Source organism: Apus apus, chromosome Z, assembly GCF_020740795.1.
Source record: "Apus apus isolate bApuApu2 chromosome Z, bApuApu2.pri.cur, whole genome shotgun sequence".
Classification (NCBI taxonomy): Eukaryota; Metazoa; Chordata; class Aves; order Apodiformes; family Apodidae; genus Apus; species Apus apus.
In genome coordinates, this window is record NC_067312.1 from 70,637,792 (window position 1) to 70,660,670 (window position 22,879).

Sequence of the window (22,879 nt, forward strand, 5' to 3'; positions counted from 1 at the left end):
TCACACGGTCTCCACTGGAGCAACTGAGTACATTACAGCCTTCAGTCTGTTCGTCCCCAGAAAATACCTGCAAGGTTATTGTTTGTTCACAGCTTGAAAGTTAGTGCTATTAAGTTACTGCCCCTAGTTCACAGAAGACATTTATGCTTTTCAGTGGTTTTCCAGTTGAAAAATACCTTTTGTGGCACAGCAGCCTATACCAGTACCTCTGGCATCACCATCAGATGAAGGCAGCTGGACCAACACTCTGTGGTTAAGAGTCTCTGGGAAGCACCTTTGTGAAACATCAGATTTCTCTTTCTTCATGCCCACTGTAGTGAGAGGAACAAATGGTCAAAGGCAGATGGAGGACACCTTACCTCCAAACCCACACATCACTCAGGCACTGACTTTTGTGAAATCTTTCTTTTGAATTGAGAAACTGCTGGTGAAAGAGTGAGCTCAACTTTATAAATCTGGTTAAACGGGTAAGAAATTGACTTCCCTTCAGAACTGCTGGTTGCTAATGCAGTTTTTAAAAGTTTTTGTCAATAAACAATTCACATGGATATCAGGTTATAATCTCCTAATAACATGCACTTGTAATTGAAGCAATGTAACTTAAAAAGCTTTGTGCAGCACACTAGTGTATCTCGTGAGCACTGTGAAGAGCAAGACACAGTGCAATGCCTGTAGAGGAATTGTGCCAGAAGAGGTAAGGCATTTTATTAATAAAAGATGAGCTCAGTATTAGATGTGAATAAATCTTCTGTAAAGTAAAGCCATTAGAGCTAGCAAGAAGTACTATTCAATCATACAGCACACAGACAGCTAGCAGCCCACTCGACTAATAGTGTAACTGTTCCAGATTTGCATTTCATCTCAGAATTTATGCAAAGAAATTCTAAGGTATAGAACAAGGAGGCAGCAAGGGGGGGTCCGATTAAGAACCAAAATTCCACAGAAACCTGTAATCTAGAATTGGTCTTTGCGTTTGCACCAAAAATTCTTTGTATATTTAATCAGATGTATGCACGAGTGGAGGGCTTTAGCATTCCTTGGAATTAACAGACTGATCCGATGATCATGACATTGTTAACATGTTCACAAATCTTTTCTTATCAATGGAGTTGGCAGCTGCAGGACATGCCTCCAAAATGCATCTTTTTGGTAATGTTTTAAATACAGATGTCAGTTACTGCTGTAAACAAACTACAGTATGTAGCTGTGCACATGCAAACGATATACTTCTGTATTCTTGAAACAAATGCATCACTGCTTGAGGTTATAAATGTATTAGAGATTAATATGCTTCTTTCACAACCCTGATTATTAATGGGAAAAAGGGGTTTTTTTTGACACAGCTTTTGAAAATACAAGTGCTTCTTGTAAAATGAAACTTTATTCTAAAATGTATCCAAAATTGCAAGACACAAGCACCATTAAACAGATAAATAGACATATATTTATGTACAGAGAGCATCAAAACACAAAACAATTGTTAATATAATTCTTATACCATTTTAATGAGTATCCATCAATAAAACTTTACAACTTAAAGAAGACTTTTCAGTTGCAAAACAGTTGTAAAATCATATGTATAAATTATGTTTACTACAATTCCAATAACAGAGGCAAAGTAAAATACAAAAATAATAGTCAATACTGCGAATTCAAATACAAAACCCAAAGTAATGCTGCACAGGTACGTATGTACACTGGATGAATTCATGCAGCTAGGCAGTGCAACAAATTAACTGCTTAGTTTTAACTTATCACAAAATGGAACAACCATGTCGGCAAACAGAAGAAAATATACTTTTGTAATAAATCATAGTGCATTTTGAAGTTAGACTTTATAAAATGTTTGTTGAGTGATAAACTTCTAAAATTCCCCATGTGATCTGAGATTCCCCAAGTCCTCTCCTGTGAAATAAAATACAAATGACAAAAGCTAAATAAAAAACAACAACCCCCACTGTAGTACAGAGTCTGATGTACTGGTACCATCTTGATTTTTTTTTTTATTCTCGGTATCAGACTCTTTTGCAAGTGTCCATTTCCACAGGGACACGTGTTACTCCTTGCTACCAAAAGCAAATCTTTCACACTCCAATGCTATCCCCATAAATTGAATCTCACATGATGCTTAGACCGCACTGGTTTAAAGAGACACAGCTGAGCCTTGAAAAAAAAGAACTTAAAATTCCTATGAACTACAGAAAGTAGAATGGAGGATAGAGAGACCCCATTGTTCCTGAAGCTCCTATCACTAATTGCTTTAATTACATAAACAGAATAACGTAAGAGGCTTTTATGGCTTGGATAAAATTTCTGCTAATTTGCTGGGCAAGCTCAAAGCCCATGTTTCTCCACAGGGCTTGCCTTTCACAGTGCAGAAGGCTACAGGCTATTTTGGTTGGTGAAAGGAAGCCTCAGATAGAAAAATACTCCCGCGGTGAAAATGGAATAGTGGTAAAGAAACAAAACCAAAACTCTAGAAGACTATTTCTTGTGTAGCTGCGATTCTAAAACATGGCTGTTCACCTTTCAGTTCTGTATCAGTTGGTCTATCGTGAACATGTAGATAGAACCAAGGTTCACACCTCACTGAATATTACTGGTTAAGTGTCAAAAATTACATGAGATACAATTACACAGTCTGACACTTTTTTTCCTTAAAATCTTAAGTGATAAGCACGCTCAGTGTTTTCACTAGGAAGTTACTGCTAAAATGCTACATTTCTTTGCTGAGAAGACACTAATTTGCAGCAGCCTGTAAACTACTGAAGAGTTGCTGCCTGCATCCTTTGTGCTTCCAAACCCCCCTTTCACACCATGACTAACTTTCAAGTTACTGGGAGTTTCAAGCAGAAAAGAGATGCAGTAGAACAACTGTATTGGGTAAACAATGTAGCAATTTATACATCAGCATTTCTAAATTTCCAACATGCGAGCACGTGTAGAGAGAAGCTAAGAGATGGCATGCACTGCAGTGAGATGTCGTTGTGCTTACATCTGGTGAGAATACTATGGCATTTTCACCTGGGAAAACATAACCATTAGCCCCAGAAGTCTCAAATAGCCAGTATTAATGAAGCTGTCACCTACTATATAGTAAAGAATACCCCAAAAGAGGGAAGAAGTTTGCTCATAGCTTATAGATACTGAAGCTGAAGAGAATTACAAAGGCACGATACAGGCCTATTATTTCTTGTAAATTATATATATTAATATATTTTTGCTCATACCACCTCAAGATACTGAATGGTAAAATAATAACTGAAGATACAACTGTTAATTTAAAGATAAACACTAAAAATAAATGCTTGCTGGAGAAGATAGCTCATTACGTGCTACATTTCTAGCCTTTCTGGGTGGTAAGCTTGTCCACCTCTCCTCCACTGGCTGAAAACACCTATCGAGATATTCAAGAACATGGTGATCCACTGAGAAAACTGCAAGTGTCAGATTACAGGCAGGATGGCTTTACGCACCTGAAAAGGTGTCAGTAAGTGGCTGCCACAGCAATTTTTCCTGCTGCAACTGCTTTACCTTCGGCCCAGAATTCAGTGAGAACCCAGAGGCCGTAAATGGAAATTCAAACCCATTTTCATGCAGGGATGGGGCTAAGATCATTCATGAAGACAACATTTTGGTGAAGTTCGGCACTCAAAACATTGAACAGCAGAGCAGGGATTGTACTACTGTATCATAATAAAGCGATTCTCAATTTTTCTATTCATAGCTACACAAGATGCGTATAATTTTCAATACTGAATGACTCGTAACTGAGAAAATAAAGCAAATCTAACAATACTGCTCCTGTTAAACACAAAAAAATCACACCCGCTTTTATGTGATGAAGTTACATGGCAACTTTGGAGGCAGCTGCTGTCTCAGGCCCAGCTGTGAGAACATGGACACTTCATAAAGGTGAAAAGGTGCAAGTTACAATGCCCTTTTGTGTTGTGGTTGTTTTTTTTTTGACCTTCAGCTTTTCCTCAGCTTGCAAGAAGAACAGATAAAACTGCTGTGACCATTTTGTACCAGCAGTTAATGAAGACAAGTTACCAAGTTGAACTAGAGTAAGGTAGGTGTATGGTGCAAGCCTGAGGTGGAACATGCTCTAAAGGGCTTTGCTAATCCACAGTCATGCTGTCTGCAAAGATCTGGTCTATCTCCTTCCAAGGGCTGCAGCTGGGACAGTTATGATGCCCCAGAGCAGGACCTTAAACCATGTGGAAAGGGGCTGCAGTCAGTCAGCACGTTGGGCCTCTCTGATCAGCCCTTCTGAAACCCTCCCACAGCCTGCTTTTAGAAGTAACACACCAGGTCCGGGGGAAAGCCTGCGGTGGAGTGATTTCTCATCCTAACACAAGACACACACACACACACACACACGTCTGCATACTGAGGATGCTGTGGGCGTTTGGCATAGCCATGCTTTGAGCTCTGTACGGCATGGGTTGGCTCTTTGCCATAGCAGGTCGGTAATGAAGCACACACTGAGAAGAAATACAGCTGATCTGAAATACACAGACTCTGTGAGATCCCCAATATTATCAATAGTAATGCTTAAGGTCAGAGGCAGTATCAAGTTTTGCATGCATTTCCTACGCTAATATTTATTCACAAATTTAATTCTTGCTGGTTTGGAAAATTACTGAGGTTTTCTTTACTTCTAAAGACTGGAGTTTGAACATTACATTCATTTATGATGTTCAAAGTCATTATTTCTCTAAAATACACCACCTAATTGTTTAAATGTGACCTGGAAGTAGTTGGGATTATGGGATTGGGATTACCCTGTTGTTCTCTGTAAAGGTCTGAAGTAATCCGTAGAAACTTTTTTTTTTTTTTTTTTTTTTTTTACTTTAGAAATATAGGCAATTTATCTACAGAGTGGCTTGGAGGTGTGAGGAAGATTTATTGCAAGTACTCAGAATTTTACATGAAAGGGTGAAGGTGCAAAGTCACTAACAAAGACTGCCTTTATTCAAAAGATTAACCTAGTCATTTAAAGTATCAATAAAAACAAGTAAAACATAGAATTTAAAATAATCCAAGTAAGAATCCCCTTCCACTTTCCTAGCTTTTTCACTTTTCCCATCATTGTCTTTCAATCTAGACAGGACTTTAATTTCTGATCTCAGAAACCAGCAAAGAACACATACACATTTTCAGGTCTTTGTTGTATATCATATAATACTAATAAAAAAGAACCCAGAGTCCAAGAATTCAGATTATTTTTCTATCTTGATAAACAGACAAAGAATTAAATTCTCCTTAAAACGTTGCTGCACATAAAGCCTGTGGCAGCTGGGGATGAGGATGCAATACAGATGCAGTGCTTCCTTGCCCCCTGCATAGCCTCAGAGATGGGTTTCTGTCCTGGCATTGATGCAAAAAATTTTGGGGAAAAAAAAAGAGACAGCAGAGGAAAAGCTAGTATGTCTTTGCTTACTCAGTGCAAGGAAGCCTGCAGGCTGGCAGGTCTCTGCAACAGTTGCTGAGGGCTGGTAGCCTGCCTTGGCCTGGGGACAGTGAGAGCAAAGGCCTTCCCTCCTGTGCAGCTCCCTGCACAGAGTCTGATCTCAGGTCTGCAGGCACCTGCAGCTGGAAAATAGTGTGTACCCAGCAGAGCCATGAAATGTGGTAACCTGCAGCTGCCCGTTCTCTGCAAAAATCCAACCCCACGCTCTCAAAAACTGGGTTGAATTCTCTTATGTTACACTTGATTTAATATTCTTGTAAATGGCTTATATATCTGCTGTCCGAGACGAATTCTGAAACCACCAAGCGTGCTTAACAAAGCTTTAACTATATGTGAACAGCAAGTTTTAAGGACAGAACAAGTACTGTTGTAGTATATAATACACATGGCTGTACAATCAAAAGCCACCTCTTGCTTCAAAACAAGAATTTACAGTAGTAAGCAATGGTGACGAGGTTTCTTACACAAAACCTACAAGAATTTACAGAATATGCATGGATCACTGAGGTTATAATGCCAGCAGTAGACTACACAGAGTATCTTGTGCAATGTGAACAAAGTTGACAATAGTTTACCAATGCTTTAAGTAATTCACATAAATATGCTAGCCCACCAGCTATCCAATCTTCCTCCTCTCCCCACCAGAAACAAGTGTTTGCCAGATGCATGTACAACAATCCATAAAAAATTGATTTGTTTTTGTGGTTTTAGGCGAACATGCACAACATAGATGCACAACAACATTTTTTGCAAGGGGATACTTGCCACAAAAAAAAAAAAAGCCGTCAAAATTGGTTTCTAAGCATATACAGCATTTTGATTCACACTTCTCAAATAGCCACTGCAAGCCTAAAAAGGTTTATTGTACGGATGCTTTTTGTCCTGGAAAAGACAGATCTTATAAAATGTACTTGATTCTCAACTAACAGAAAGCTCCAGCTTCCACTTTATTCATGCCAACCTTCCATGTCTGTATTTCAGCCCTAGTTTAGGAACTTTTATTCTCTTCCTTAACCATTAATGTAAATATAAACCAAACCCAAATTAAGAATTTAATCAGAAATATAAGGATAGACCTGGGAACACCCTAAATCTGCTTTTGAATGTCAAGTTTCTAAGTGGCAGTTCAGCAAACACTGCTTTTCTTTTCCACTAAACTGTTAAGTCATGGCCTGTGCTCATGTTAGAGATGAACTTCAGCATCCACTGGAAGGGCACCTGCACTTTGCTCATCTGTAACTAAAGGTGTGGCCTGTGGATGTGGTGGTCCCTGGTCTACAGCCTGCCTAGACCAAGGAACCCAACCTCTGCTGGGGATCACAAACTCTGCATGAGGCAACTCTGCATCAAAGACAGCAGCTACCAGTTTTGCTGCTAATAAACTTTTCAAAATCACCTGGTAAATCATAGCTTTAGTAGATTTCTACTTCAATTAAATGTGCTCTACTTGGATTTTAGGTTCCTCCAGTCTGCATCTGCTTTTGTTTCAAGCTATTTTATGTCATTGTTAGAAATGGTCTCGACTCATGTGTGAGTCCCTAAGATGCTAACTCTGCTGATCCCAGAGCTCTCAGGGTATTGCACTGCCACTCATTTGTTGTAACACTCAATGTCTCTAATGAAATTAACTCTGTATTGTAGGGTTGTTACAGATGTGAACAACTTCCTGGATGTTTATTGGGCAAATTGTTCTTACTTTTCTGCAAAGATCTGACATGGTACATTTAATGGGAAGATCCAAATGAGAGAGAAGAAAACATGAAGATTAAACAATAGAAATGAACCCTAGAAATATCCAGTTGACCCAGTTGATAATTTGTCTCCTAAGGATAGGAGCATTCCTTCCATACCAATAATTCTTCACATCAGAAGTGATTACTGATGATATTTCACTCTATTGGGACAAACATAGTTTTTGTCATGGTTATTCTAATCCCACCTAATCTGAGGAACTGTATGTATCTCTGTAACAGACCAAACTTCTGCATCACGTGATTTATTTCCTAGTACACCCAGGGTATTGAGAAAATGCATCACCTTTCAAAATCCCCATGTTTTGTGCTGATCCCCTATGAAAGCTGGTGCTAAACTGCCAGAATTTTCTCTTGGCAAAATTAAACTTCTTCTCTCAGTATTGTAAAATCTTAAGGGAGACCCCAGACCTAACTGTAAGAAGAATTGTACAAGTTCTCAAGAGAACAGCGAGGTAGCGTACAAATACCTTGTTTCTGAGTGCACAGCTGGGCACACCTGGTGGATATATTATTATCAAACCTTAATTACCAGACCTGGTGAACAGGCCGGCTCGACCACTCAGTTACTCTTCTGAGAGATACAACAACAGAACCCTGCACAGCTAAGGGGGACCCCAAGTCACCCATGAGATACAGTGAAAACACAGACAAATGAAATGGATGTGGCTTTTACAAAGCCACACCCATCAGACATCAGGCAATCTACTTTTGGGGATGTGGAAGGAGCTTTCAACATAAAAGTCTGGCTGTACTATTCACAGCAACTAGGCAGTAAATCCCATTTTTTATCTAATTTGTCCCAAAACCACGTCTTTCAGCAAATGCTTATGATGCTGAATTCAAAGAAATATATATATATATAAAAAGGTAATTTGTCTTCTTAATTTCTTTTGCACTCAGAAATTAAATAGTGGCTAGAAAGTGACCATTTCAAATCGTGACTGAAAATTGCATTTTTATTAAATGTGAAAACAGGTACCAAATAAACCCTTTTTACATTTTTATGGCAAGTTTTCCCATTACATGAGAGGCTTTCTTACACTTTTTAAGCTTAAATGGAGAACAGTGACCAAACAGAAGTTTGGACTAAAACTGCAAAGCTGATAGCTACGTTGAGGGAAACTGTGGCTGCACAATTGAAAACAAGATGGAAGGACAACTTCACAAAAATAGTTAATCTAATAAAACAAGAAACAGAAGAAAGCCAAATCTGTTCCACGTATCAGTACTAATTATAAGTAAACATGCTCCTGCATTGGTAAAATCTTTAAAATAAAGTCTGTTTAGGGAAGACTTAATTTGAGCCTCTAGACTGTTCCACTGCCCTGAAGGATACTGCTTGTGTTCTTAAACCTGTTTGAATTGAGTGTGTTTGAAATAAAGGCTTCATTTCAAACAAATATGAATGTGTTTGCAGGATCAGAGTTTTCATGTGCTGAGCAGAAGACCTATTTATTTTCTCCAAATTTGTTACTGCAATTTGTTTCTAAGATAACAGCACTGGCAGACAACCTGCATGCAGGCACTCAAAGCAGTGTTTTAGGTAAAGGCTTTTTTTGTGGTTTTTTTTGGTTGAAATATCATTTTTGGTAATTTCATCAGACCCCCTGTATTTTGCACTAGGTACTCAGTTTATATATCTGGCAAATAATGTTGCATCTCAGATAAAACACATATTTCACCCAGATCAGGGTGAAATCCTACCAAAACAAATGATCTTCTGTGAGTGGCTCCACCAAAGTTTGAGCAGGACAACCAGCATGAGCAGCAGCTCATAGGACTGAGCCAATAATGGAACGTAGAGGAAGCTGCACACACTAAGATTTAAATATAACTCATTATTTATGAGTGTACTGATTTTCTATAGTTGTTTGATATCATTAAATCCTGAATTAGATCCTCTACGTGATAAATATGAAGAGAAACGAGCTATCACTGTTAAAAGAGTTTTTGGGTTTTCTTTGAAATATGTGCTTTGTCAGGATTCCCATCCTCAGGGCTCAGCCAAAATTAAGAATGTTTGGGACAGGAGCCACAGTTATATAATCACTTACAGTGATTTAATAAAGAAAAATAAATTTACCTGTACTGATGTTTGGGTTGGGTTTTTTTTACATCACTAAGGTCTATTTTACATTCTCCAAATGCAAATGTGTAGGGTCAAATCTTGAAGAATTCAGTCCCTATTTAGAAACCACAACAATAACAAAGAATCAGAGCTGACTAGGAATGGGAGATAACACTTGAAATAATTAACTGGTCTGAGAAATATAAATTGGTGCAACATGTATCAGCTGAAAATTCATTTTGACTGTTACAAGGAAAAAAAAGAATAAAATATTCAACACTGAATATTGTAACAGCTGGTCCCTTGTTAAACTACCCATCTAATTCCAAATCATCTTTGCATGCAGTATTTAATTTGCTAGCCATGGAACAGAGGAAAATTCAAGTTACTTTTAGCCACTTGTAGAACCTGTCATTCTGATGCAGGAATTGCTATCAATAAAGAAGCAAGATTCTGTTAACTTCTTCCTAATCTGAATTATTTGAAGTAAATAATTAGCCTACATATTTCTCATTGCATATTCCCATTACAAGGGGGAAAGCAACAGCTGGATGACTTGGGACATGGGGCATTTAATCCTCAACTAAGGGAAGCAGGCTGGCAAGTCTGAATGCTGTTACCATCTCTGAGTCTGTGCCCTGCTGGTGGTCTGGGCTCTGCAAGCAGGGCTTCCCAAGAAACAATGGCACACGTGGCCTCAGCCACAGGCTGATCTGGGCATTGCCACTCTGAGATGCCTGGGAGCCAAGATGAGGCACATTTATGTCACAGGGTGTCCAAGACTTGACTCAAAGGTTCTTGCCATGTTTTTTACATGCATCAAATTCACTTGACGGTGGAGGGGCTGGAACACATAGAGTGCAAATGCAGTTCTTCCTCATGCTTATGCATTTAGGAAAATAATGCAACACATACATGCAAATATCCAGGTATTTTTAATGCATAGGTCAGGCCACATGCTTCATGTGTGACTAACAGGTTCTTCCTTGCCCTAAGCCCTGTTCTTGCCTATGCAAGACCCAGATACAGAGAGAGAATCTGGGTACAAATGCCCCTTTTCATAATTATGCAGCAGGTAAGATGTTGGTTTCACTGTGCAATTCACAAGTGAATCCAATTTCAGTTGATTTCTACAAGGCCAGGGTATTTGGCAGAGTTCTCACTGTATAAGAGATCTTAATTTCTGCAACTCCAAGATTTCATCACTTTAGTTTTTAAAAAGCCTTACTTTAGCCTTGTCTGAAAGCGCGATTTAAAGAATCATGATCTATTTGTTTTGATATTAGAGAGAAGTCTATCTAGAAGTCAGCAAAGAAAAACTATCCTGTAGCATCCTGTAGATAAGTGGGAGTAGAAAGTCAGTACTTGGAAACAGTTTTTATTTCCACATTAATACTCTAGTTACAAGGAAAATCCTACAAGGATTTATAAGCAAAAGAAAGAAAAAAAATGAACAAGCAAAAAGCTTTATGCATCTTAAAAAAAAAAAAAAGGCAACCCAAAGGGATACTTGTAATTTTAAAATTGAGTACTTAGCACATGAGATTGTTTTCTAATGGTTCAGCTGCTGAACCTATGTATGATTATAATCCCCATATCTTACCAAAGTGTGTGTAAATAACTTTACTGATGTATGTAAGCATAGGGAGTGTAAGCACTCCCTACAGAAAGCAAGATTATTAGGTTTCCTGATATCTGCATTAAAATTTTAACAATAAGATATGCACAAAGTATCCAAGCAAATCTTCCAATATAAAATCTTTCAAGCTTGTGCATCTTTTGTTCCACCAATCTGTGGGACTACATAGGTATGAGAAGTGCTGGACACAGCAAGTAACTTGTAAAACCAGGGAGCAGAGCATTAGGCTATGAGAGGCAGGGCCTGATCCTGTTCATTTTTAACCCAGGGATGTATCTACTGGTCTTCATGCTGCAGGATCAATGCAACCACGTTCAATTTGATATAAATGTTTTGGAAAAGAAATCGAAAGGGGAAACAATTATATGCTGGCACTAAGAAAAATTGCACAGAGGGATTTTGAAAGAACTACAGAAGAAAAATTACGTGCCTGAAAGGATGTTACACTCTTGTGTATCGATTGGGATAATGTATTTTGATGACAGCCAATACGTGTTGGCAGCCCTATTAAGGGGGTTTCTTTGAACAGGTTTAATTTAATGGTCAGATTTTCATCTTTAAAACAAACAAAAAACTAAACCTGAGTCTCTGATTACTACTAAGCTCTAATTCTGCTTAATTTTGCCAGAGTAGGAAGCTCCATGTCCTCTGGTAAGGGAGCCCTCAGTGATGCAGTCATGGGCAGCTCTGGTCACTGGACACACTGCTTGCCTGCAGAAGCCCCAGGGTGTCATGAGGCAGCACAAAGGGTTCTGCTGGAGATACACAGCAGAACCCTGATGGACTCAGCAGCTGAAGAGCTCACTTGAGGGCACACTTACCTGGTGCATGGCTCCTGGTGCACAGCCCAGACGTACCTTAGTCCAGCTGTGACATCGTCTGACAAATGGGGCAGAAAAGAGCCCTGAAGCCCTTCTGAGAAGGCTACCAAGGACAGTACAGATGTCACATGCAGGCAGGAAGGACACCTGGACTCTGCAGCTGGGAGAAGCTGGGGTGCACAAGGGACAACAGGGAAGGGTCTGAGGAAATTAGCTCTGATTTTTTGTTTTTTTCGTAACTGGAATCAGTAGTAGGGGCTTCAAACATCTTTTGAGATGGGCAACAAAGTGGTTTTCAAAGGTAAGCAAATGAATGTAACCATCATGACTGGGAAGAAAGTCCACAAAGCCATGTCATGACTTGTTTTATGTTTAGAACTAATCAAAGTAGTTACTATTTCTAGAAAGTAATGCTACCAAAATCTTTGATATTTTAACATTGTTTTAGGCCTCCAGGACCTTAATCTTTGAATAGCCTGAACAAGAGAGTAGAACTTTTATTTTCTTATATCTTATATATAGAATATATGAAAATAAAAATTAGTTAGGAGATTGAAGTACTCCTTTAACATCCTTTTATGTGCTACCATCACAATGAGCCCATTACCTCTACCTCTTTATCACAAATTCCTGAAAAAATCCTACAAGATTTCATGGACAAATCTCAGAACTGTTCCTCCCACGTATCTGGCTATTCTATACTCAAAAGTCCAAGGAGGGGATTTTGCTTTTTGTCTGTGGCAAAATCATCAACCTTTTGATCACAACTGAAAACTTCTGTCTTCTCAGGAGAGCTGGCAGTCATTAGGAACTAAATGTGCCATAATATGGGTTTTAGAGCTTTGTTTGAAGTGACATAGAATTGCTTCCAGAAGCATTTCCTTTAAGACTATATAACTTTTCTCCATTCTGTCCTTAGCTTTCATGACTAATAGGCTGATCTCCTTATAAAACTGCCCAGACCTTTGTTCCTCTCCTGTTTGTGGCAAAAGGTAAGACCCTTCCAAAGCTAGTAGTCATAAAAAGTTACTCCATTATTTTGGCTCAAAAAAGAGAAAAGATTGTTTACTTGAAGATTTTTGGGGGAATTTATTCTGGTAGACATGGTGAAAAACACACATCCCAGTAGCCAGGTGACCTGATTTTCTGAATGGGCTCGGGAAATACTGTTTATAATTAGGACCACGGATTGTTACAATTCACTAGAGAATAACTGAAAATGGGAAACGTAAGAGTAAGTAATTAGAAAAAGTTTTGGTTATAGGGATTCTACTGTATTTCCACTAGCTACCACCCCTACAAAGATCATGCTCAATCGAAAACTCATTTCCAAGGGCAGAAGCAGCCCTGACACTTTATTGCTAGATTCTATAGCAACAGGAGCTCACTTACAGTAATCTTATAGTACTCTATATAAACTGAGAAGCTTGTATCAAATTCAGGCTTCCTTTTAAAATAGATATTGCAGATAATAGGCTTCAATTAAAGAAGAAAAATAACCTTCAGTGCTTGTTTCTTTTTTTAAAGGCAAAGTATTAAAAAAAAAAAAAATCACCTAACTAGGTGAAAATCATTAAATTTCTCAAAAAAATTAAGATGAGCTTTCTTCTGTTTCTTGAGACAGCACAGTTTGTGATTCACAGGGTAACTGGTATAAAACACAAGTTAATGAAAGCTCTTATAAGCAGTTTTATTCCTATCCATAATGGCAGACATTTACAAAATCAGAAGAATTTATCATTTGAGTTCACCTTAAAAAATAACTTATAAAGCAGTGATATATGCAACATAAAACAGTTCAGGAGGGGAGGGAAAGCAAATTTTAATAATTAAAATGTAAACGTGAAAAAAAAAATATTAAAATGGAAAAGAAGTCCCTACTTCTCATTTCTACTTAAGATGCCATGTGATAATATTTTATACTGTTCTGTGGGTCTATATATGTATGTGTGTGTTTCTGTATCACACACACATAAATATACATTAACTCACATGTGTACATACACAGATAATTGTTTGCAGTTCCATCTTCTGTTACGCCACTCTTTTACAGTTGTCTCAATCGTGTTTGGGACCCACTGTCTTGACAAAACGGGGGAGATGGCAGAAAGAAAAATGGTGGGTCTGATTGTGTCTGAGATCCTTTTGTTAAACTGTACACTGGGACGAATAATTTTCTTCTGCAGTAGCTCTCTGAAGAGGGCCAACACACTGTGGTCTTCATGGCGAGACTTGTTAATGGATCACACACTCATTGTCATGCTAGGGGAGTACTGAAAAAAGAGGAATCCACATTTTAACAACCATTTTTGTCCCCCTCCCCAGGAAACTAAAACCACTTCTGGACCACAGCAACGAGTTCAAATGTCAACACACTCTTTGAGCTTCCTCCTACACTTGTCTGGGACCCTGGCCTAAGGCTGTAGTTCAATTTGTGGCATCACAACTTCTGTTATGCAAAAAACACAGTGATTCCTGATAAAGCCAACTCCCTTGGCTGTTTTGGTGTTACTTGGGTGGTGGGATAAATCTATACTTCACTGATGATTTCCACACCGTCTCCTGGTCAGGACTGGCTACTGGGGGGGGGATTCATCTAGGCAGCTGGCTAGTCTCAAGCAGACCAGCTGCATTCATGGTTAGCTGCACCAGATATGTATTTTGGAGACATTTAATTACTTTATGGAAATAAAGAAGATATGTATGACTGGAATTAAACTAGGCTTTTGGTCTATATTATTCTGAATTATTGATTTTAGGAGGAAAGTTGAATCAAGGATCAGTGGTCATTCTCCCTTACGTGAACAAAAAATTCAATCACTACATTACATGATAATTGAAACACAAATTGAACCACAGCCCTTATACAAGCTCTAGATGCCCTCAGGTTAGCAGTACTTCATTATAATAATAATCAATTGGACACCACACTGCCTAGAAGTGCACATCTATATGCCAAATTTGTTCTAAATTTAAAATTGCAAAGTGCAGAAACACTTAATTTGGCCTAAAATCTTCTAAACAGAGGAAAGTGTTCAAATGCAAGAAGTATTAGCATTATGAAAATTCATATAAGAAACAGAAAGATAAATTTACTTTTGCAAAGACAGGTATGCAGTAAGAATCCCACCAAAGTTAGGAGTTTCAAGCTGGCCATATTCAAGTGTCCAAACAAATGAGAAAAACATTTTGGATGGGTTTTTCCCTGTCAGGTAAACTGCAGACAATGGACTACTTGGGTAAAGTCTACTTTGTTCCATGTGATGCCTTTGATGGTTTGTCTTTAGGGCTGGCACCCATCATGTCCTGCTGAGCATTCCCACAGTGGGCCAGCAGAGCTAGGAGGAACATGCTGATCTTCAGCCAGTGCTGGAAAGCAACTCAAATGCTTAAAGCAAAGCATCTGTTCAAGTGATTACCTGTATCTGAGCCAGAGTACCCAGGTGATTTGGACAAAGAATTGAAGGATTATGTAAAAGTGTTTGTGATTTTTAACTTATATATTAGCCAGTCACTGCTCCCCATGCTCAAGCAAAACTCCTGGTGAACTGAATAGCGTATTTCCCTAAGAAAGGACTTCATAATAATGCCTACACTAAGTAGCAAAGTAACAAAATATGAATCAGAAAGCACAACAGTTTGCAATGACTGCAATTTAACTTGTGTTACAGAGGAACCTTCAAGTAGAGTAGAATGCACATGCCTATAAGGCATGCATCTCACCTAAAACCTTGAGAAAATGGGTTCTTCCAGGTAGGGAAACACATCTAGGAGCACCGAGAATCCAGTAAATGCCTGAGAAGACTGACTTTATTTTTAGTAAAACTGTGTCCTTCTTTTCATGACCTTATTTTGGTGAACTTGCCAGCCTGCTGATCAGAGTCCTTGACCTCAGTATGAACAACACACACCAGACTGAGAGTCAAGGATTACTGTGACCAAGGATGACACTTAATGGGGGGTCTGTGGTTACTGTTTTTTGGGCTGATACTGAAGCATCAGTCTTCTTAGGTTGTACAAACCAATTTTATCCAATACTCCACATGATATAAATGTGCCCTCTTTATGAAGACACCAACAGCTAACATGCAGAAACTCTTCCTTTTCATTAGCTAAGGAAGTAAACTCAAAAATCCCACAAAAATCTGATTTCCATTATATTTGCCATGCAGTTTGACTGCTTTGTGATCTAACAATCTGTTTCCTTATCAAAAATTCTGAGCTGAAGTTCACCATTGGCACAGTTGACAAAGTTGTGATTACTTCTGGCAGCAGTGACTTCCAATAAGAATAGAAGTGTTGAAGTCACTGAGCACTTCTGAAAAATCAGGCCACTCCTATTTAGGAGCCTAAATGTGGATTTTGAAGCCCAGCTTCAGGCACACCAATATAAAAATATTGTAGGCTTGCTTTGTAATACGTTTTACACCACATTTTGTTGCCTCAAGCACTCTCCATTTAAAAATGAGCATCATTTGTCCCAGAATGAACACTAGAGGGAACCTGTGTTTTCTCTGCCTCTGACAGCACACTACATCTTTGCAAGATGAGATCTGCTGGTGCTGTAATTACATACTCCAGTGTGAATCTAGTTCTAAAAGACAATCCTTGCAAAATACGTTGCTTAGGACTCAAAGGCTGGGCAACCACAGATCAAATCACTCAGATGTAAGGTTCTATCAACTATTTGTCAGGCATTGCCTAATACCCGTTGTGCATTAGCGAATATGTTTGGCATAATTACTGCTACTTAACAGATCTAACTTTCATTGACAAGTGACCTCTTAATAGAGTGAAACACTTTCTGCAGTAAATCCCAGTTTCAGCTCAACTTCTAGCAGCCTTTTGCATAATTTTTGTCAAATCAATACTCTTAATTTTAGAAGCTAGTAAAAAAAAACCCCGTAAGGCACAGTACTGCATTACAAGTATAATACAAACCTCTTTGTTCTTGCTGTTACTCTTCTTTTTTAAACAAAATTCAAGATACAAAGGTTCACAAATTAAAAAACAAACAAACAAACTATGTAAAGAAATACTTACACTCTCGCTCTGAAAAGGGTTTAGGAAGTTTCCACCCATCTCACCGTCATCTCTGGGAGTGCCAGGCTGATTACTCATGCTCATATTACTGGGAGAGTTCTGTTTAGTAAGATTTAAAAATACAGATGAAGTGCTGAAAATTTCATTTCCCAGCTTCACCAAGTGTGCCAGAGGCACACACGATATGGTTAGTGCAGGAAGATGCACTGTGCAATACTCTGAGATTTCCAAAGGCAAAAAAATAAGCCTCTGTGGGGTTCTGCATGCTTCAGTCACTAATTTTAGCCTGTAAAGTCAAGTCTTCTCCCCTGAAGCAAGAATTATTCTTGTTTTGAGGTTGAAGCCAGCACCTTCTCCTGCTGAAGCCTGAAGTTATAAATGACTGCAGCAGGTACACGAGGTGTCTCTGTCACCCCATTAAATCATGTGCACAAATTCAGTGAAGTCTACAAGCACGTGCCTCGACCTATGTAACTTATGTACCTAAAGGCAGACATATGGACAGATCTGGTCTGCAGAGACCTCTGCACAGGCCTGGGCCTGACATCTTTGTTCAGTTTATTGAAATACAGTCTCACTAGTACTTCACAAGTGTGGCTCAAGTGCTAAACCATTTCAATGAGCACAGTCAGCTCAAGGTGTTTACAGGTAAAAGAGTCAGCAAGAGTGTTAAGGTAAAAGACTCCTGATTAACAGCTGGCCACTGGGCTGGGCTCACCAACACTTTCAAGAGGAGCTGCTCTTCTGTTATTTGCTTGCTCAGAGCATAATGCATCAGTTTTTTAATCTACTTTTCCAGTGTCTTGGTGTAACTGAAATGCTAATAAATAATCACAATAAAAATAAATTCTAAAGATAAATTCCTTTTTTTTTTTTTTTTTAACAGACATGCACAACTACCTCTGCAATGTTCAGAAACTGTTTTCAAGATTCAGTTACTTAAAGAAAGGGAGAAATAGGGCAATTGTCTCAGAAATTATTCTGAGTCAATAGGTAATACATTATTATAGACATTATTATTTAGCTGTTTTTACAAAGTTGATTGCGGTACTCTACCATCCCTGGAGCACAGGCAACTCTCTTTCCATCACTGTTAAGACTCTGACTTGCAGAGTATTTGTGAAGGAAAAGGAACAGTCAGGGAAAGGGGGAGTGAAGACCTGAACTTCATTATGGATGTTTATATCTACCACCATTCTTCCCTTGATTGCTTTATTTTGATCCAGAAAAACTGCATGTAATACTGCTATGGAGATTTTACTTACACAAATGCAAATATGGTATGTCACTAGAAATTGAACACAAACCTAGTGCCATCAATTGGCAAGCTAACAAAATACAACTCCAGGTAAAGACCTTGATCAAAGTGATCAAATTGTAACAGCTGTCAGAATCCTAAGTGAATTTGTACTCTTTTTCCTGTGTTATTCTAATTACAATCCTGATGCTGTATGCCTGTTAGAACAGATTTTTTCTTAAAATACCCATTATTTTGCACTTTGAAAATACTTGCATGCAGTCTTAATTTATTATAACTAAGATCTGCAATAGGTCAAACTTTGAATGCAAACTTTGAATAATTAAAAAGTCCCCTTAATTCCTTGGCACTTTCTTCAGAACTACAAAGGCTATTAATCCTACTCTGGCACTGTAAAGAGCCACTAGAGTGTTCTCTGAGCAGAAAATGGGATGGGATAGCTGTAACTTCTGCTTCCCCTTCATACCATATCTCTGCATGCTTCTCTTTGTAATCATGAAGTCACTGCCTATAATTGAAATATTGCAACATATTCTTTCCACTGGTCCACAGATTTACTTCACCTCCATAGTGAACAAAAAAGCTTTTGTTCTCAGCTTCACCAGACACCACAACTGAAACCAGCTACTTTTTGCTACTACACTAGCAGACTGGTGTGCCTGATGGTTGTACTTACTGTCTGCTTTGTGATGTATTTTGTATGGTTGGTGAAAAGCTGCTGTTAGGTTTTCACTTCAGTCCCCTGAGGGAAGATCACCATTCTCAGTCTGAATGGCCAACTATGTACATGGCTCCAAGTTGGTGTATTTCTTTTCATTTATAGATTAAATACAAAATTAATTACACAAGTGGCATGCAAGCATAACTGTTTTTTATTAGTATCTGAAATGCAGCTTAGAGAGTTGGGTCAAAACCCCTGTCATAGTGCTTTTGCTTTCCCCAGTCTCATTCATCGCTTCCGAAACTGTGATCCCCAGATCTCCAGAAATCACTGGACAGAATGTCCATCAAAGCCAGCTGAAAGCCTAACTGGCTCATTAGCTTCAGATAATTAGGTTTGCTATTCAGTGAAGTTAGTATACCAAATATTTAGGGATGCACAGCTTGAAAATCATTGAAAACTACTGCTCTAGTTCAACCACAGCTACTGTACCTTAAGCAGGAATTAATTCAGGGAAGTTCTGTTGCCTGTGTTATGGGGGAGGTCACACTACACAATCGTGTTAGTCCCTTCTGGCCTTAAAATCTATGAATATAAAGTTTAAAACCCCCTAAGGCCTTGTCACATTTATTTTATACGATGCTCCCGCACTGTTGTTCATTCCTGCGGGATTTACCCCTATTTTATCTTGCTCTGTGTAGCACAAAGCTTTGAAATTCTACAATTGCTACAGTACGCCAGCCCCAAAGGTTCAAATTCCTGACATAAATGCTTTTATAACAACTCCCCTGGGCTGCTTTTATGGTCAGTATGGGGTCTAGCATTGTAGCACTAGCCGAGTTTTTCCAAAGCAAGGATGCCTTTGATGCCTGCACAAATTCCATGGGCACTGCAAGAAACGTTGGTTATTAATGCTCATTTAATATGCATAATTTCAGTTCATTTGCTTCCACCATCTCAATCCACTTTATAAAAACTTTGTGTTTTGCCAGTCAGCCAATTAAATGAAAGTCCCCTCTAGAAAATGTAGCTCTGAATTCTGTGAGCTGCACAGATTCTACCCATTTTCTGCATCTCCTGGGAACTGATAATCAGCTCCTCTAGTATGCATTTTACTCCACTGAAGTCCTGTCCCCAGACTTGAGCATCACACACCCCAAACTGTGTTAACTTCAGTGGACACAATTTCTGTCACTGGAAATCTTGTGGAAAAGCCAGTGATGTGTGCAAGGGGGACTGTGGCCTCAGCAAAACAATCCTGGTAATGGTGTACAAAACTGGAAGGCAGCCACAAAATAATTTTGCCTGCATCAACTCCAGGTCTCTGCTGTTTCCTGCAAGCAAAACTTTTCCATTCAGGTTTTAAAAGCATTATGGACTGCTACCTGCCCAAAATTACCAATGCTACCCACACACTTTTGTTACAGTCAATGAAGGCTGCACAATGGGCAGTGCTAGAGAGAAAAAGACGTGATGGTGTGTGAAACAGGACAGCTCAGCTACTTGCAAAGCAAAGAGCATTCTTTGTTTAGATAATTGAAAAAGACATGCATCAAATCTGATTTCCATGATTTATTTATTATGGTAAACAAATTACAGGACTTGCAGGTAAATTTCTGGATTGAAGTTTTTAAAGCTCCTGATACTTGTATTAGCACTTAGACTGAATATCTAATACCAGTGATTTGAAAACAGGCTTTTCAAAATAATCCTATGGCTAACTAATGGAATTTTTTTTTCCCCTTAAAAAATGCTGCAGTTTACAGTAAAAATACTGAGGAAAAAATACAGACATTGATTTTACAAGTGCTGTATGCTTATTAGCTCATTGGAGGCCTTTACTGAATCACAGCACAGAACAACTAAGGCAATATGGTCAATTCAATCCATCATTTTACTTTTTGCAGTCTGAAAATGTTATAGATCTTACAAATGTACAAAAATACAGGATTGCTGTAGATGTTGCTCCTGTGAGGCAGCAGCAATGGCCTTGGACACATAGTGCTGAGGCCCTTCTCTCCAGGAAAGATACACACTAAGCACACTTCACAGGCTACCCCTCTCCATAGCACATGACCAGAAAGTCCCACACGGGGGAACTGTACAGGGTCCTCCTCCTCCTCTTTGGATACACAAACATGTTCCATTAAACCAAGAATGATTCCTGCCTTTTTAAGACCTGGAAGCGTATTCTCAACCAATTCTGTATTTACCCTTGGGAACTTAGGTGAGCCATTTTCACAGAATCACAGAATGGCCATGGTGGGATTGGAAGGGACCTCTGGAGATGATCTAGTCAAGCCCCTCTGCTAGAGCAGGAACCCCCAGAGCAGACCACACAAAAACACATCCAGGTGTGTTTTGAATGCCTCCAGGGATGGAGAATCCACAATCTCCCTGGGCAACCTGTTCCAGTGCTCTGTTACCCTCAAAATAAAGAAGTATTTTCTTGTATTTAGGTTAAATCTGTGTACCAATTTGTGACCACTGCCCCTAGTTCTCTCACTGGATACCACTGAGAAGAGTTTGGCCCCATTATCCTGACACCCACCCTGCAGATGTTTGTAAGCATGAATGAGATCCCCCCTCAGCCTCCTTTTCTCTAAGCTGAACAGCCCCAGCTCTCTCAGCCTTTCCTCACAAGGCAGATGCTCCAGCCCCTTAATCATCACAGTTGCCTGTGCTAGACTCTCTCCAGTAGTTCCCTGTCCTTCTTGAACCAGGGAGCCCAGAATTGGACGCAGTACCCCAGGTGAGGCCTCACTAGGGCTGAGAAGAGGGGAGGATGACCTCCCTTGATCTGCTGGCCACACTCTTCCTACTGCACCCCAGGATGGTACTGGCAATGAGTGGGGTCCCCCAGGGACTGACACCGAGGCCAGTGCTGTTTAACATCTTCATAAGGGACCTGGATGTTGGGATCAAGAACACCCTGATGAAGTTTGCTGACAACACCAAGATGAGTGGAGAGGTTGACACTCCAGAATGGAGGGCCACCCTCCAGGATGACCTGGACAGACTGGAGGACTGGGCCAGCAGGAACCTTATGAACTTAAATGGGGAGAAGTGTGAGGTCTTGCACCTGGGAACACAAAACCCAGAAGCGCAGTTCACCTGGGATCCACCTGGCTGGAGAGCAGCCCTGTGGAAAGGGACCTGGGGGTCTTGGTGAACAACAGGCTCACCATGAGTGCACAGTGTGACGCAGGGCAAAAAAAAACAACAGGATGCTGCGCTGCATCAACAAGGGCATCAGCAGCAGAAATCAAGAAGACATGACCCCGCTCTACTCGGTGCTTGTCAGACCACACCTGGAGTAGTGCATTCAGTTTTGGTCCCTGCTATATAAAAAATATGCAGACAGGCTGGAGAGGGTCCAGAGAAGGGCCACAAGGATGATCAGAGGACTGGAGGACCTGCCATATGAGGAGAGGCTGAGAAAACTGTGTTGGTTCAGCCTTGAGAAAAGAAGGCTCCATGTTCCAGTATTTAAAGGGTGGCTACCAAGAAGATGGAGACTCCCTATTTACAAGGAGTCACATGGAAAAGACAAGGGGTGATGGGCACAAGTCGATCCTGGGGAGATTCTGATTGGACACAAGAGGTAAATTCTTCCCCTTGAGGACAGTCAAACACGGGAATAGTCTCCAAAGGGAAGTGGTAGATTCCCCCACATTGGACAGTTTTAAATGTCAGCTTGACAGGGTGCTGAGCCATCTCATATCAAGTATAGCACTACCTAGAAAGGTTGGACCAGATGATCCTTGAGGTCTCTTCCAGGCTGGCACTCTAGGATTCTATGACTGGCTTTCTTGGCTGTGAGGGCACATTGTTGGCTCATGCTCAGCTTGTTGTCCACCAGGACCCCGTGGTCCTTCTCTCCAAAGCTGCTTTCCAGCAGGTCACCCCCTAACTTTTACTGGTACATTTTGTTCCCTATGTGTTGGCATCTCACCATAGCTCCTGAGAACAGACCTACAGCCAGATCCTAGTGTGCCCGGGCATGTACAAACCAGCCTTAGACAGACTGACAAGGTCTGTGCTGGGAGAGATCTAGCAGCAGCACCGTGGCACTTCCTCTGGGGGCAACCAAAATGTACAGGCAGCTGAAATCAATCTCATACTGCTTTCTTGGAAGATTGTTAAGAATTTTGCTACA

The 22,879-nt window shown here is 39.7% G+C and overlaps 1 protein-coding gene across 2 annotated transcripts in view; it reads right to left on the bottom strand.

Annotated features, from left to right (window-relative positions):
- Nucleotides 1-1,365: 1,365 nt before the first annotated feature.
- The window catches only part of SSBP2 (single stranded DNA binding protein 2), a 194,569-nt gene continuing 173,055 nt past the window's right edge, over nucleotides 1,366-22,879 (bottom strand). For both annotated transcript variants that reach the window (XM_051642072.1, XM_051642071.1), the window contains 2 exons: nucleotides 16,802-16,900; nucleotides 1,366-14,031 (listed from right to left, as the gene is read on the bottom strand). In XM_051642072.1, coding sequence (XP_051498032.1) covers nucleotides 14,002-14,031; nucleotides 16,802-16,900 — 129 coding nt within the window. In that variant the 3' untranslated portion in view covers nucleotides 1,366-14,001. The remainder of the gene's footprint in view (nucleotides 14,032-16,801; nucleotides 16,901-22,879) is intronic.